This window comes from Neltuma alba, unplaced genomic scaffold (genome assembly GCF_004799145.2).
Source record: "Neltuma alba isolate B1F8T4 unplaced genomic scaffold, ASM479914v2 tig00006289_pilon, whole genome shotgun sequence".
NCBI lineage: Eukaryota > Viridiplantae > Streptophyta > Magnoliopsida > Fabales > Fabaceae > Neltuma > Neltuma alba.
Window position 1 is genome coordinate 1 of NW_021634412.1, and position 17,235 is coordinate 17,235.

At 35.9% G+C, this 17,235-nt stretch overlaps 1 protein-coding gene and 1 pseudogene across 1 annotated transcript; one reads left to right on the forward strand and one right to left on the reverse strand.

Annotated features, from left to right (window-relative positions):
- Window positions 1–750: 750 nt before the first annotated feature.
- On the forward strand, window positions 751–7,498 carry LOC114750024 (hexokinase-3-like; annotated as a pseudogene).
- A 1,633-nt stretch (window positions 7,499–9,131) lies between these two features.
- Window positions 9,132–15,909, reverse strand: LOC114750023 (biotin synthase, mitochondrial). The gene is made up of 6 exons (XM_028938570.1): window positions 15,376–15,909; window positions 14,917–15,096; window positions 14,095–14,201; window positions 11,242–11,447; window positions 10,645–10,784; window positions 9,132–9,639 (listed from the first exon to the last, which is right to left on the reverse strand). The coding sequence occupies exons 1-6, from the start codon at window positions 15,568–15,570 to the stop codon at window positions 9,343–9,345; spliced, it is 1,125 nt and encodes a 374-aa protein (XP_028794403.1). The 5' UTR covers window positions 15,571–15,909; the 3' UTR covers window positions 9,132–9,342.
- Window positions 15,910–17,235: the final 1,326 nt, after the last annotated feature.

The following is a 17,235-nucleotide window of genomic DNA, read 5'->3' on the forward strand; positions in this document are numbered from 1 at the left end:
AAATCCTTGTCACACCTTTCTTCCCATTGGGGAAGCTATTGCTTTAAGACAAAATAATAATTACATCTTTCATCAATCTTGTTCACTTTGAGTTTTTTTTTTTTTTGTTGATCTTAAAATTAAGATGGCAAAATTGTGATATCAAGCGTGGCTTATGGCAAATACGTAATTTCAATTTACATGATATGGAAATGAAATTAAAATATGAAAAAAAAGAGTGCGGAAAAAGGAAACGGGAGAGCACAAGTCAAAGTTGACCTCCAAATCTATCATGAAACGGTTAAAAAAATCGCAGAGGTACTGTGACAGATCCGTAATTTTATTAAAAATTTGAGGGTAAATTTGTCATTGGGGTGTCCACCTTATAGGTTTTCCTTACTGGCTCTCCTCTAACACATCCTAATTCCAAAATAGTGAGTAGCCGCTGTGTTTGAGACTTTGTGTGTGACTCTCTCTCTTCCCATCTGTCTCGCACTTTTCCGGCGAAAGTCGCCGAGAACCACTGTCTCATCGCCGGAGACGGTGAGAAGCTTGAGTTTTGCCGAAGAGCAGCAATCATATCGTTCAAATATTGTTCCTTTTCGTAAGGTGGTGAAGGAGAGTGTTCAGCCGACTGCGTGCATGTTCAGACGGCGACGTTTCGTTGCGGTTAACAATCGAAGGAGAGTTGGGAAGCGGCGACGTATGAAGTTTATTTGATTGATCGGGGTGATATGGTGGTGATAGTGGAGTTCTCGGTGTGGCGGTGAGTGTTGCGGGTGACGGCATGTGCCGTTGCGGCGGTTGTGGTGGGCCGGAGACTGAGGAGCAGGGGGGAAGTGGAGTAAAGTGAAAGGGAGTGTTGAGAGAACTAGACGAAGGATGTGACACCTCGGAGGCGAGGCTGAAGCAGGTGGTGGATGCGATGGCAGTAGAGATGCACGCTGGTGGGTTGGCATCCGAAGGTGGTTCCAAGCTCAAAATGCTCCTCACTTACGTTGATAATCTTCCTAATGGGTAATCATTGATTCTCTGGGAGGTGTCTTTTTACTTCCTAATCGGCTTTGTGTCATGAGTGGCATTCCCTTTTCTTTGACGATTTTATTATGTTTTTGATCGGCATTTGATAAAATGTCCCTTCTTTGATCTGAAATGGTTGTGGATTTGGTCCCTAGGTTACCGTTGAAGAGAATGCTTTCATTTTCCTTATTAATTTAATTAATGCCATGGTTCTGGTATTTCTTTCGTCTTTCCGAAGCCTTCTCTATTTCTGGAGTGGGATAGATTTATATGCTTTTAATGTTCAAATTATCTGCTTATATTCTTCTCACGTGAAATTTATTTTCGTATTCTGTTTCTGCTCCTGTTGTAGACATTTCACAGTTTATTAATATGAGGGAATTGTTATTATAACTGCATTGAAGATTGTATGCGTCTCTCGTTGGTAAATCTGATTTATTGCATCATATTGCCTTTGTTGGTTCGTAGGAGCTTTCATATACATGACGTCCATTTCTGTAGCTGCCTATTTGTTTATTCCCTGAGAGATATCCTCCTTTTAGTTGATAGCGATGCATGACCTAAACAGATTTGGAAATTTTGTTTGTAACAACTGTAACTAATTTTTAACATGGATAATTTATTCTGTAATGAACTGTTTTGAAAATTGAACATTAGGATTGATGACTCGTTTAATGCATCAGATTAAAGTACTGTTGAAAGGTTTTAGGAATGGTTTGTAGAATCTATAGGTTCTTATTGTATAATTTCATTAAGACCTTTTCTGGGCATTACTGGGACTAGATTTCCCTGTGGAGTCTGTGGAGATGCTGTTATGAGCAGGTAGATTGCAATTAGTCAGCCATCTATTTTGATAAGGTATGGTATTTCTGTGTGGCATTAGGTACTAACACGCTTGAGCATACGTTCTATTATGATTATGGAGTCATGCTGTTTTATAGATTTGTGCATACTTGTGTCTTTGATAATTTTATGGGTTAGATACAGAAGTGATACGCATATTTTTCTTCTATCAGGACTGAGAGAGGAACATATTATGCGCTAGATCTTGGGGGAACATATTTTAGGGTTTTACGGGTTCATTTAGGGGGGTCAACGACGTCCGTCTTGGAACATGAAGTAGAAAGAAAGACAACCCATCCCCAACACCTGATGACCAGCACAAGTGAGGTGACTAAAATTACACCCAAAAATTGTCTTCACTGTCATTTGTTCTTTTTGGAATGCCAATAGGTTGATTGAGTTTATTATTTGCAGGACCTCTTTGATTTCATTGCTTCTTCATTAAAGGAATTCATTGACAAAGAAGAAGATGGTTCTGAGTTTTCAATGGGCAGAAGAAGGGAACTTGGATTTACATTTTCTTATCCGGTGAAACAAGTGTCTGTTTCCTCTGGCATTTTAATAAAATGGACAAAAGGATTTTCCATTGTAGATATGGTTAGTCTGTGGGATCTTGAGTGGTTTCTGTGTTAAATTCTTAGTATTTTTGTGAAGAAACTGCAATTCCTGTTTCAAGGCACATAGCAAGATTGGATTAGTGAATTGGTGTTTCTGCATGTTCTGCACTGAAATGGTTGATCTGCAATTGGATAGTTATAGGATTTTGTTTAAATTTTATTCTCATTGGCTTTTAGCCTACGGTAAACATATTTGTTGAGTGGTGGCAGTTATTTTTTCCCTCTCCTTCCGTAAAGATGTATTTGATATAGATTGCACAGTATGCTTCTAACTGTCTATATCTGGACCATGTTAAATAGCGCTATGGCTAATTTCTCATCTTAATTTTGTAGTCTCCCAGTGGGTTTGAAATAGATATCGAAGTTGTATCGTAATGATTGATGTGAACTACTAAGCGAAATATCTGGTTGTTGTCAGGTAGGACGAGATGTGGCTGAATGTTTACAAGAAGCATTAACACGAAAAGGCTTAGATGTGAAGGTAGCTGCCCTGGTAAGGAAATATTTTCATGTACCAAAGTTATGATTCAATTTGCATCTCTTCACCTTCCATTTTACTGCCCAGGGTTATTATTCTGTTTTCTCTTATAATTTCAAAAGTGAAATCCTGGTGCCTTGTGATCTCTCTATTAATATCGTCTTGAAATCAATTGAATATTTAAAAAATTAAGAAATGTCATTCTAGAACAGCCAAATATGCTTTATCTTATATGTAATTGTGAGCTATTACCTCTCTTACCATTGGTGCTGCTGTTCTTTAAGTTTTGCTGGTTTATTCTCCAATGCTTTTTTAACAGAGAGATTTCAATGACGCACATGAAACCATATTTCATATAAATGTGGTTATTAGTTTTATTTGTATGAGATTCAGATGATCGATCATGAGCTTCTTGGTATAGCTGCTAGTCTTGTATTTCTGAGGCTTCTCTCTAACACACAAGACCATCAATGTCAATTTGACTAATAAATAGAGAACTTGTTTATCCATGTTTGTGGTAATTAGTATTAGCTCTGCACCTGATTTCCTTCTTTATGTGGCTTGGAAGCTTTGATTTCTATGGGATATTAGGTGCGTATTCAGACATGTTTCATGTTATTCAAAGAGGTTATCATCATGTAATTTTAGCACATTATGGTTTTCCTTGTTACCCTCAAAAGCAGAAGCCAACACTCTTCCAGGGAAAAAGGAAAGAAATATTTAATGTAGTTATAAAAAAAGGCTTAGAGCCATTTCTTTTAAAAGGTTCATCCTCAAAAGTAAAGGAAATAAGTACAGCCAATTATTACGTCTGATCTTTCTATTGCATTTGTATTGAGATGTCTCCTGCATCTTTCTTTCAAAGGACTTAAAAGACCTTTTGCATATCAGCTTTGGCCCAGGTCTTTTAAACTGTGTAAATTCTAGAAGGAGAAAGAAATACTTTAGGCAAAGTGCACTTTTTGGTCCTCTAACTTCATACAAGGTTATAGTTTGGTTCTTTAATTTTAAAAAGTATTTTTTCAACCCTCTAACTCTAACGCTATTATGATGATTTTTTTTTTTTTGGTTGGTTAACCTAGAACAATAAATTAGACGATGTGTTGAATAATTTTATCTCTTGATGAAGCCTTTTTATGCTTTTCTTTTTTCTTGAACTAGAGGATGGGTGGTGACAATTGTACAAATGGTACCTGTGTAAATGCTTGTCAAAATATGGAGTAATGTATTTCACTGTGTCTCTGTTTTGTCTTTCGAAGAAAATGCCAATACCTTTATTTTTTCAATAATAATTTTAGGGAAAAATTAGTCATTTGATCCTTCAACTTTTAATTCGGTTATGACTTAGTTTCTCAAGTTTAGCTTGTTGCGACTTAGTCCTTGAGCTTTAATCTATTAATAATTTCATCCTCACTGTTAGTTAAACTGGTGTCATCAACGGTGTTAGCAAACTATGTTTTTGCTTTTAAACAGTGCTCTAAAAGCATTCAAGTGTTTCTCTTCTATGCAAGCTCCCTCTCCGGTAACAATGACGATACCCTGGCTCCTCAGATTCTTCATTTGCTTGTTCCTTATTCTTCATTTACTCCAAGCCTGAAATAAAAAGAGACACACACACGGACACAAGCCTCTCTTTGACCCCTTGATCATTAGATTTCGCCTCCTTTGCTTTCTTCGTGAAAAGGAAAAGGTACAGACTTGAATGTCCAAATTTAAAGAGTGTCAATCAAATAATCAAACTAAACCAATTTTGGGAGCTTTCACAGTAAAGGAAATGAAACTCAAGAAACCCACTCCAATCCCACCTGCCTTAATAAATTACAATAGAAGATGATGAAAGTTTTGTGGTGATTCTAACAAGTGTTCCTAAAGGAGAGTATGAAGAAGAGGAGAGAGGATCACTCCAGTGATTAGTTCTTGACAGAGCCGAGGTGAACTAAGCAAATTCTTTGCAGCATGAACAAACTATCACGCCACATTAAACAACCTAGCAAATATTGTGAAGGTGGGTACTCTTAATTCGATCAGCTCCTGGGTTCCATAAGAACAAAGATGAAATATCCATGGGGACCATGAAGTGTGTTCCATTAGAGAGAGAGGCTTCTGTATTTTTTTTTCCCAAGACTTGGAGTGAATGAAGGAGGAGGAAAATGTGAATAAAGAATTTGGGTAGCCAGGGGCCATCGTCCTTGATGTCAGAGATGAAGGGAACGTGCATAGAAGAAAGAGAAAGACCTGAATGCTTTTGAAGCAGTGTTTAACCGCAAGAACACAGTTTGTAAAAACCGTTGACGACACTAGTTTAACTAATGGTGTGGATGAAATTATTAAACAAACCAAACTTAAGGGAATGAGTTGCAATGAGTTAAACTTAAGGGATTGGGTCATAACCGAGTTAAAGTTGAAGGATTAAATGATTAATTTTCTCATAATTTTATCTTGGGCAAAGCGTGTGCTCAAAATTATGTAAAACTGATTCTTTTCAGACTACCCTCAGGTGTGACGTGTCCAATCTTGCTATAAGCGGGTGGGAATATCCAGACTTTCCAGCTGTCGTCATTTATGTTCATATTGTATGTTCATGATATTTTGTTTATTTTAAACAGGTTAATGATACTGTTGGGACATTAGCACTTGGACATTATCATGATGTAGACACTGTTGCTGCAATTATAATTGGCACTGGTACAAATGCCTGTTACGTAGAACGAGCAGATGCTCTTATCAAGTGTCAGGGTCTTCTTACAACATCTGGTTGCATGGTAACACTTTTCCTCCCCTTTTCTTCGTAACATATCAATGTATAATCCATCATTACTTAATCAAGTTTTTTTTTCCTTTCTTTTTCTTTTTTGGGGAAAATCCTTCTCTTTGTTTGTTAGGTTGTCAATATGGAATGGGGTAATTTTTGGTCTTCCCACTTGCCAAGAACTTCTTATGACATTGATTTAGATGCGGAGAGCCCCAACCCGAATGACCAGGTTAGATTTTTGCTTCTCAATTACCTTTTTTTTTTTTTTGGGATATAACATAACTAAAATCTTGGAGATATTGGTGCAGGGTTTTGAGAAAATGATATCGGGAATGTATCTTGGTGACATTGTGAGGAGGATTATCCTCAGGATATTACTAGAGTCAAATATGTTTGGACCAGTTTCTTCCAAGCTTTTAATGCCTTTCATTTTGAGGTTTGTACTATATCTCAATGACACCTCTGAGTCAATAAATTTTTGTTTGTAATTAAATGATTCCATTATCTGATTAGCACAGAACATTCTTTTAGTTGCCCTTGGCCAGTGAAGTTTGTATGAAAATAGGTGGATTTGGAGAGGATGTGTATACCACTGTCCATTGGCCGCACGCTGTTAGATCCGCATCCTGCATCAGTTTGCCTCTAGTCCCCCCCCCCCCCCCAAAAAAAAAAACCCAAAAATGCACCATCAAGTTGTTATTGCGATACTAGTTCCTACATGACTTGTCTGAAACACAGTATTTTTATTTTTGTGGGTATGGTCTTATCGTAATGTGCAACAAACTGGTGAACTAAGGATGTAAATCGGTAAAGGGTATGTATTTTAACCTTTGGCTTTGGCTGAGGTGATATATGAAAGCGAAATATTATGCCACTTCATTTCTGTATGTTCTGAGATCAATTATTTTCTCTTAATATCCTGACCTAGATTCAAGTCTCAACTGTATCTTGGTGCTATATCAGGACTCCTATGATGGCTGCCATGCATGAGGATGATTCCCCTGAATTGAGAGAAGTGGCAAGAATTCTTAAAGACATCCTTGAGGTAAAAACATCTCCTTTATGGTAAAAAAATGAGTGACTTGCTTCAAAGTCTAATTATCATTTTTTTGGGGGATTGGACTCAGATTCCCAATGCTCCTCTTAAGTTGCGGAAAGTCGTGGTGAAGGTTTGTGATGTGGTAACCCGTAGAGCCGCTCGTTTGGCAGCTGCGGGTATCATTGGCATCTTGAAGAAGATCGGTAGGGATGGAAGTGGTGGCGTCACTGGTTTCAGGAGCAGAAGTGATTCAAGAATCAAAAGATCAGTCGTGGCAATTGAAGGAGGTTTGTATACTAGCTATACACTATTTAGAGAGTATTTGCATGAAGGTTTGAATGATATATTGGGGGAAGATGTTGCAAAGCACGTAATTCTTAAAGTCACTGAAGATGGTTCAGGCATTGGAGCAGCATTGCTTGCTGCTTCATATTCATCCTACAATGTGGGATAGGAGGGTACAGATGCTATAAGTATATATATAATATATCATGCATATATATATTCATATAGCCCTGTAAATCAGAATTCGTTTCATATTAATATCTCTGTATAAAGGGAGGTTCTGTCTATTCTTTGTCCTAATGTTGTCTTCATTTATATGATTCTTGCTTTGTTTTTCAACATTGGTGTTCTTTTTACTGGACATTATTTAAAGGGAATCGATCTCCTGTATTAGTTGAGATCGTTTGTATGTAAGCGCAAGCAATTAGGAGTGTTCAATGACATTTTAAGCTTGGAAATTCATTAATATATATTCCTTTCTGAAAGTTCTCTTTCGGCCTAAACGTATTATAGTGTTCTTCTTCAGAGTATGTTTTGGTTTTATGTTGAAAACTATTAAAATCATGTTCTTGATGGAAACAGCTATTTGCCAAGATGCCACTTGTTTAAAAGAACCAACAATATGTTAGGCAAGTTGGCCTGTACCAATTAAATGAAAGGCTTAGGGTCTGTTCACTGAAAAATTAGTTGTAATTTAGCTTCGATATGTGCAAATTGTGTCAGGAGTTCTAAACTTCTACAATGATATGCTCTTTCTATTCAATTTTTCAATTTAATTCAATATTTTATCTTCATTTTTTGGCGTTGATTTTATCTTTATGAAAAAATGTAAAACACAAGATGTGATTAAAAATTAAGCAAAGCAAAATTTAAGAAACTTGGGAACATAGGTCAAAGAGGAAAATGTCATTAAAAAAAAAAAAGCCAACCATTTACTTGCATTGGTAAGGAAAAAAATCACAAAGTGAGAATTAGGAGAAAAATAGGCAAGCAAACGTCTAATAGAAATTTGGATTTGTGGAATTGAGTTTGAGCATCAAAATTGATGTTAGAACATAAACTTAATATATTTCAAAAGAGAAAGAGAAAAACGGAAAAGCCAAAAAAAAAAAAAAAAAAAAAAAAAAGCAGAAGGAAAGAAAGAGGGTATGATGAAAATTAAATGGATGACTCAGAAAGAGAGAAAGGAGACAGAGATTATGATATGATGATGACAGAGAAAGGTGAAGGAGGGCGGCGATGACAGTGAGAGGATGATGCTGATGGCTACCCTTAACAACAACAAAAGCAGCTCACTGAGTGGCAAATAGTTACTTACTTTTTAATTTTTTTAATTTTAGTTTTGAATCATTTGCTTTGACCTGTCTTTTTTGCCCCACCAATTACTTCCAAATCTCTCCCTGATTTGATTTGATATGTTTTGTTTTGTGTTCTTTTACCTCCCTAATTTATTTTATTACCAAAGTACCCACTACCCATTCCTGACATCCGCCTTCTGACGCAGACAATGACATCAAGAAAAGCCCCACAAAATATTAGTAATACTTAAATAGACTTTTGTCTATTTACTGAAAAAGGTAATAATAATTACTCAAAAAATTGATAATAAAATAATTTCGTATAATTTTTACAAAATATTTTTTAGACTCTTAGATTTATTATAATATTTAAAAAATTATAAATACCATTGACATTTTGTCCCTTGTGTTGTATATGGAAAAATAATTGAATAAATATAAAAAATTGCAAAAGTCACATAAAATGAAAAACAAAAAATTAGTGGAAGAAAAATGAAAACATGGAGCTTAATGCTAATCAAATTACTCAAAATCATAATTATATCAATTACACAAAGAAAGTAGCTTCTTACCTGCAGAATTTTTGGACATTGAAAGTTTAAAAAAATTATTCAGAGCAGATGAATCTTGAAATAATTTTTTGTTGCCCCAACCAAAAAAAATCTCTAATCGCCACCTCTCTCCCCAACATTATTAATAGAACTAGCCTCGGCATGTGCTTTAATCATGCTGATACCCAACTTCAGTCACATCTACAAGATATATTCACCCAAAAAAGCCTTCGAAAAGAAATAAGACAAGAGAGAAAAAGAGAATCCAATGCATTTTAAGGTGTACGGTTAATCATCAGCTAATTTGACTAGGAGAACCAGAGACTGTTTTTCTAGTGATTTAAGTTTAAATGCTTGAGATAAAAAACTCAAACTAATCCAATCCAAACACCAAAGAAGAATTAAAAAGCACCACAATTGGAGGTGTTAGGAATATTTTATATCTGTATCCGTGCTTCTTAGATTTTCCATAAACTATAATTAGGAGGAGACAGCTTCCTTACAATCATATGTTTCACTGGTTTCATCTTCATGAAAGCTTGGAGCTTTGGGAGTGAGTCCGAGTACTTTGAACATGAGTTGATCAGCATCAAAATCATTGTTAGGTGTCGTGAGAAGCTTTTCTCCTGTGAATATAGAATTGGCCCCAGCAAGAAAACACAGTGCTTGCTCAGGCATGGAGAACCGAACTCTTCCTGCTGACAACCTCACCATTGCTTTTGGCATAACGATACGCGCTGTGGCAATCATGCGAATCATCTCCCATATCTCAACAGGCTGAAACCAAATAGAAATGTACATTTGTTAGCAGATTCCCAAGGGAAAGTTTGAGTTTAGAGCATCTTTGGATGATAGCACCAACCCAAGCACGGTTTAAAAGGATATGGATATTCCTGTGCCCAAAAGGCTGTACTTGGACCAAAACACAAAAACACAAAATTTTAAGGTAGACCCATTGCCTATGCATGGATTAGAGGATAATGGAAGAGAAGGAAAGGTTCCGTCAAAACATGTTCCTTGTTAGGGTTATAATTTAGAAGTGGGGAATAGGATCTTTCTAACTATTCATTCCTTTATCAAGCTCCTCAACGAGGGAGATTTTAAAGGAGAAAATTCCCCTAAACAAGGGAAAGTGAAATTATCATTTAAGCATCACTTACCTCTTCCGTTTTCCTTGAATTTCTTCTCTTCCCAACTTCTAGACTTACCCTTACGTTTTAGCAGTTACGAGGAGAGGAGAAGAACAAGTGTACATGGAAAATGGAGGGGAAGAGATCCAAGTTTCCCTTCCCCTTGTTTGGAGAAGCTTTCACCTCCAATATCCCCTAAAATTACAAACGAGGGAGAGTTTTGGATGTATTTGGGGGTTCAGTTGAGAATCCTCCAAACTCCCAATTTCATAAATAGTTCTCAATAATGGAGAGGTTTCAATGAAACTTTCCCTTCTCCATTGTCTCCCATCCAAACATACCCTTAGTGATTGAACACACTCAGATTCTTTACCTTGATTTTTATTGAAACTATAGCACGTGTCAAAATTTCTAAGTTGATTTCAAATGCTTAGGAGCCCAGAAAATCTTACGAGGCATCTCCATATCTAAATAAAGATTTTCATAATAGAAATTCCCAAATTTGCATCTCTGTGCTGCCATGGAAAACTATTGAATATCACTATGGATTAAGCTCCACTGATAACACGTCTCAGTAATTGTTAAAATAGTGATTTTTTTTTAAGGTACAGTTTTGTAGTTTACAAGTCAATCAATGAATTATAAAATTCACCTTCTGCTCCTGAAGTGGGGTGCCCTTTACTGCAACAAGTGCATTGATAGGAACACTTTCTGGATGAGTGGGGAGTGTGGCCAATGTGTGCAACAAACCTACACGGTCCTCCTCTGCTTCTCCAAGCCCTATTATTCCTCCTGTAACGAAACCTCAATGGCTCATCATTTTCTTTCCTCAAAGTTTAAAATCTTCTTACTACATAATATATAGAGTTCCTATCATAGAAAATAAAATTTTTACTATTTTAATGATAAGTAATAAGATCAACAGTTAAAATAGAAAATGTAAATAAAGGATGGAGTCTTTGCAGCCATTGGAAAGAACTGGAGTGTTAAGAAAAATTTAATTGTAAGCTATGAAGAACTGACACAAACACTATGGCCAAAAAAGTTAACTGACACACAAAGGATGCATATTGGCAAAAGCATCTTACTCAAACTGAAATATAAACTTTCCATTGAATGAGGTACAAAGGGAAGCCATATGCACAATTCTATCACATGAACCATTTAAAGACAAAGATGTGCCCTTGAAGATAAGACCACTCCTCTGCAACTAAACCACATTATTGTATTCGAAGTTATTAGGTGTTACCTGAACAAACATTAATCCCTGCATCACGAACAAACTCAAGTGTTTTCAGGCGTTCATCATAAGTCCTTGTTGTGATGATGTTTGGATAATATTCCCTTGAAGTATCAAGATTATGATTATAGGCAGTAAGCCCTGCCTTCTTGAGTTCAACAGCTTGCTCTTTCTCCAGCATACCAAGCGTGCAGCAGACCTCCATTCCCATATCCCTAGAATAAGTGTTACCATTTTGAATTTCGATTAAATAAGTAAGATATACTTCACTACACGTGAGAAATTATAAGTTACACAGCACAAAAGTATAGTGAAGAAGAATCATCAGAGCTGTAAAGTTTTCACAGCTCACACAATGCAAAACTTCACAGTCCTTGCCCTCCATTCTTTATACTGCTTTTAAAAAAAAAAAAGGACTTAACAATGGAAACTAATTCCACAAAGTAAAATATGAAAACAAGATAGGATAGTATGCCTAAGTCCCAATTAAATAGTATGAAATGTTTTATGGGATACTTAAGCAGGTTGATTCTTCCACCTTGAACAGCCAGTTTTCAGGGGAAGGTTTTTGCCCAATTATCAGTCAGTGTCAGAGCTGGTTGTTGGGGCTCCTAGAGAGGGCTGCTTGTGCAGGGTTCCAAGTGATAGGGAAGTTTAGTGAAGTGTCACATAGCGTAGCTCTCAACAAGACTTTGACTCTCCAGGGATCCAATTAATGGAAAAAAAGAAGAAAAGGAAAAAGTATAAGTGCTCTATGGCATGCTTTAGCAGATTAGTTCTCCCACATCAATAGTTAGCTTTTGTAACTTGCGAGGGAAGGTTTCCACTCCGTTTGGTTTCACATCATAAATAACCTAATTTCTAGAGATGAACTAAATAAGTTAAATAAGATGTAAATTAAATATTTCTTGACTAATCACTCCCTAAGCGCCACCAAACAAGAACTTTAGGGGTGTTTGGTTGTGTCATTGAAAACTAAGAACATGTACGTAATATTATTATATTCTTGTAATCATTACTCAATTGTCGATTATTTTTTTATTATTTTCATTTAGGGGCATAAAAGATATTTGTCATTTATTAAATTATTTTCTGGTTCTGTTTTCCTCCCGATTCGATCTTGTGCTCCGTCCCAAACTGTTCCTAAAAGTATACTCAGATTACCATTCATAGCATCCATGCAATTTAGAGAGCCTGCTTATAATACAAATGAGCAGAACTACAGAGCTTAACTCTATTGGTAGACAACTAGACATCATTTGAAGGAATTTCTTTGACCGCTGTCAAACTCTAGGGTTAAGTCACTATTTGGATTCCTTGAAACTCAAGGTTCAAACTAATTAAACTTGCATGTAAAGGCTGGTCTGCTTGGAAGTTTGACAAGTATAAATTTTGCACATAATTGGGCCACAGTTTGTGTGCTGACAATTGTTTTGTGCAGTGCAACAAAGCATGCTACCTGGACAATATCAAACGACCCTATTTTAAGGGCATTTTTAACCTCTAAGGCTATGTTTGGCTGGAGGAAAAAGTGGGAGGAAAATAAGGGGGAAGGAAATACCAGGCAGAAAAACTTCCAAAAATAGTAAAACATTTACTATTTTAGGGAGTTTTCCCAACTAGTATGCTTTCCTCCCTAATTTTCTTCCCATCCAAACATAGGGTAAACGCATGACTCAGTCACTCAATTCATTTTTCCTCTCATACCAATTACACATCAATTTGGTTCCCCTAAATCTATTCTTCACTTCTGTTCTATCTCTCTCCTTCTCTGATTCCATGGCTCCATTTCCTTCTCTCTGCCTCTAAGTTCTATTATCTTGCATGTTTCTTTCTCCACGCCTCCATGCAAGTTAGAACTGGGGTCATAAAGCAAACTGGCTAGGGAGCATCCCGAGTGTTCAAAGAATTTTAGGAAATAGCATGCTATGCATGAGCTCACACATCATTAGTCACTAGTTATTAGCAAGGGTTTAAAAGAATTCCAGGCCATGATAGCGATTCAGCCACAAGAATGTGATTACAATATACACTTGCACAATAGCTTCCGCTATGTGCTAACAATCTCAAATACTAATTCAATTACATAAGCGTGGATTAGTAGATGTAATTAAGCTGATAGTTTAACCACCATAATGCTTATTAGAAACAAAAGGATTAATAAAGAAAGCTTTGGAGGCTTTGCAATGAAGAAATCCCACTCCATCTTAGTTTTATATGCACGTGCGCGTATTTGCACTCACAATCCTATTATTTTACTTAGTTTTTAATATTAATTTTGAATAGCACAGTTATGTGAACCACATAGTGTTCCAAGTGATGGCTTCGAGACAAGCTATAGCAATATTGCATGATGTGGCATCAACAATTATGAATCTGAACGTGATCCATACACTAAGGGGATGGCATTAATCCATTTTTGCAGACAGAAAATGATCTTGTACATATTTAACATGATGACCCCCCCTGCAATGCACGTAGCAGACACTAACTAAATAGCATTGCCCTTCTGGCATCAGTAAATTTCTGTTCGTTGATACAAGTCATTTTTCCAAACAATGAAGCACTAACATATTTCCCACATAATCCTAATTCCTAACCAATCTACCTGGCAAACAACTATATCAATCTTGTGGGTGACTATATCTCCAGAAGCACACGGCCTTGTCATCCCTTTTCTATCATATTTTTTTCACCATCAAAACTCCACTTTGTACTTAACATACAAAGCAGAAAGAAGACTTAGCAATCAGCTTACACACAACTAACATACAAAGCAGAAAGAAGACTTAACAATCAGCTTAGACACAACGGATCTATTGCTTATTGGTTTAGACGCCTGATAATGTAACATTCCACTACCTTATTTCTTTCACATATTCAAGGATATTATTGAAGTTGGTCTTTCTTCCTATTGTGTCTCTCCATGCAGCACCCATACAAAAGCGTGTGCTACCAGCCTCTTTTGCCTGCCAAGAAAGGAAAAATCATCTACATGTAACTCAAGAAAAAGCACCAAAATACGTGAGTAATCTGGAATAAGCAGTTGAGTTCAAGAACAAGGAAATGATAGTAATATCTGTGTATTATTCTCTAGTTTTGTTATGAAGATACGAAGTTATTTATCTTTAGATGGCTTTGTAAATCATCTTTGCTTCTAGCAGTGTATATTGTAGATAAACTCGATTTTCAGAATATATTAAACATAAGAAGTTTAAAGGGCTAAGAAGTATAGTTAGTCTCGAACAGTTCAACCATCAAAATTTATGATAAATCTAAATTTCCAAAAATTGAATAAACAGATTATAAATATACCTAGAGATTTCCAAACCTTTCTAACTTAACCTCAATAGCATAAATATTTTCTAACCCAACATGACCTTTCGTGTGTCCTCAAACCCATAAAAAGTATTTTACAGTTTTCTAGCAGTCTCATATCTAGATTGATGAGTGAAGTTCAGCAAGTAGCGGTCACAGGAAAAAAAGGATGAAGGAACACCAATATTGACATAAATCAAAGTTAAAAAACAATTGTGATTGCAAAAGTTTCGAAAAAGTGAGTGGTTTCAAGCAAGAACGTAAGTTCTCCACAGGCATAAAGAAAGATATAAACAAGTGAAATCGCAGAACCAGAAGCCGGAAATGTACTGCAATTAGCAAGATGCAAAAGAAATAAAATTTTACCTTCTTTGCAGCTTCTAGAACAGCCTCCTTGTTCATTAGCCGTTGGGCTTTTAGTCCTGTGTGATACCTTGATGATTGAGGACAATATGAACAGTCCTCACTACACCCGCCTGTTTTAATAGACAGGAGAGTACACTGTTGTACTTCCCTGAAGTTATGAGCATGTCTGTGAACCTGAGCCTGATAAAGTATAGGAGTAGTAGCTTCAGTAAAATGCCAGCAATTGGTGTTCAAAACCGGTTAGCAGTCAAGAAGGACAAGCATGTAGATAAAAGTTCAATACATAAAATTGTTAAAGGATAACAATTTTAATTTTGCCTCAGTCTGAAGAATAATTGCTATAAAGCAACCTCAGCTCAGACTCACCAAAAGACTAATCATCTATTAGTGTTTTCATGAACCCAATAAAGCTTCATTAGAGGGGAAAAACCAGGACGTAAAATAAAAGGTGAAGCTTACTCCATGGAAGAGAAGATCGAGTATGGGAGAGTCGTAGACGGATTTTACTTCCTCTCGTGTCCAATCGTTTCTGGAGCCTTCTCTGATAGTCCTCTCAGCTTGAATTGCAGCGGCAGAGGAAGTATAGGAAGAATGAAGCAACAGAGAAAAGAAGGGCCTTTGGTGTGCCCGGAAAATGGGTCTAACGGAGAACATGATTTCCTTACTTCCCAGTTCAATTTAATATCTCAGAACGTGAAGAAAAACAAATGGAGGGATCACAAGTCAAAATGAAAGCCAGTTGAAACTTGAGTTTCGAGCTTCACCTACTGGTTTGTGGCTAAGTGGTAGATTCAGGAAGCGAGGGAAGGCGTTGAGGTGGGATTAGATTGCAAGGGCGTAGTAACGTAGAAGATCTGAGAATTTAAGCGCAGACTGAGGGGCCACACACGGCACCGCTTGCACAAGAGAAGGCAGATGAAGCTCTTCCTTTCTAGCTTCGCAGTGTGGTGGTGATAGAGAAAGAAAAGAAAAGTGAAGGCAAGGGAGCGGATTTATCGAGGCTGAACTACCCGCCCGCCACTTGCCACCTACTATTTTAAATTTTTATTTTTATTTTTGTATTTAAGGAAATTTTGTATTGTTAGGCATGTATTGAGGAATGATTCATCTATGAATTTGCACCTTAACCTAACAAAATCTAATTTTGCAAAAGCAACCTCCTACAGTAAGAACTTTTACTAAAAATCTAATTCAAAGAGCATAATGTTTAAATTTTAAAATTTTTAACTTTTTGTTGGATTGAAGAAGTATTCTGGATCTTTGACATTTACATAAAAAATATTATATGTGTGTGTGTGATTTTGTGTATGTGAATATCTTTAGACACAATTATTCCATGGCAATGTGACTTGTCACAGTGCTTTTAATATTTTATATTGATTTTGATTTTGATTTGATGCTGAATATGAAATGCAATTTTTCATCAAACTGAAATATAAAACCAAATTCAACAAGTACTTAAAAATATTAAATCTATAAAGATAAATAGCTATTAAAAGTGGTAACAATATTCACACCAAAAATAATAATTTAAAGACTATAATTTCTTAAATTCTAAAATTTGATAAGAAAATTAATTCATTTTTGTAACTTTTCTTCGGGTTGAAGAAGTATTCCGAGTGTTTTACAGTTTTATGAAATATTATATCTGAGTATATAAATATCTTTAGCAAGTGTTTGGCAACCCTTAAAAGTGCTTTTAAGAAGCATTTTTCACAAAACGAAATAAACTCCTCTACATATTTATTTCATAAACCGTAAAAATACTTTTAAAATTATGATTTGGTTTATATCCAAATACTCTCTTAGACACAATTTTTGCATGAAGTTTTAATGCTACATGTTTATTTTCTTTGCAACGGAATATACATGATCACGAAGTATTAAAGCAACGTTTTATGCCCTTTACATTAGACAATGAATGATGTTTAGAAAAAATAATTTGATTCAGAGAAAAATTGATTTCTACTATCATAATTTGATTAAACTGAATTAAAAGAAAATAAATAAGCTTAACCGCATGATGGTTAATCAGGGGTTAACTCGCCGAGTTAACTGAGCTTGCATTTTTGTTGATAACAATCAATTCAACTAGTATATAAACTCATTCGTATGGTGTATGGTATATAGACTCGATCAAAATCATTTTTAATTTGGACTAATTTAGTTGACTTGCCGTTTTTTAACTAAATCAGGCAAGTTGATTAATGTTTTGTTATCAACAAAAATGCAAGCTCAGTTAACTCGGCGAGTTAACCCCCGATTAACCATCATGCGATTAAGCTTATTTATTTTCTTTTAATTCAATTTAATCAAATT

What these genes read in the sequence shown, in the direction of transcription:
- LOC114750023 (XM_028938570.1), bottom strand. Translation starts at nt 15,570, where the DNA reads ATGTTCTCCGTTAGACCCATTTTCCGGGCACACCAAAGGCCCTTCTTT. An exon ending in TCGATCTTCTCTTCCATGGA is followed by an intron (nt 15,097 to 15,375) that starts GTAAGCTTCACC and finishes ATACTTTATCAG; the next exon opens with GCTCAGGTTCACAGACATGC. An exon ending in GAATATGTGAAAGAAATAAG is followed by an intron (nt 11,448 to 14,094) that starts GTAGTGGAATGT and finishes CACTTATTCTAG; the next exon opens with GGATATGGGAATGGAGGTCT.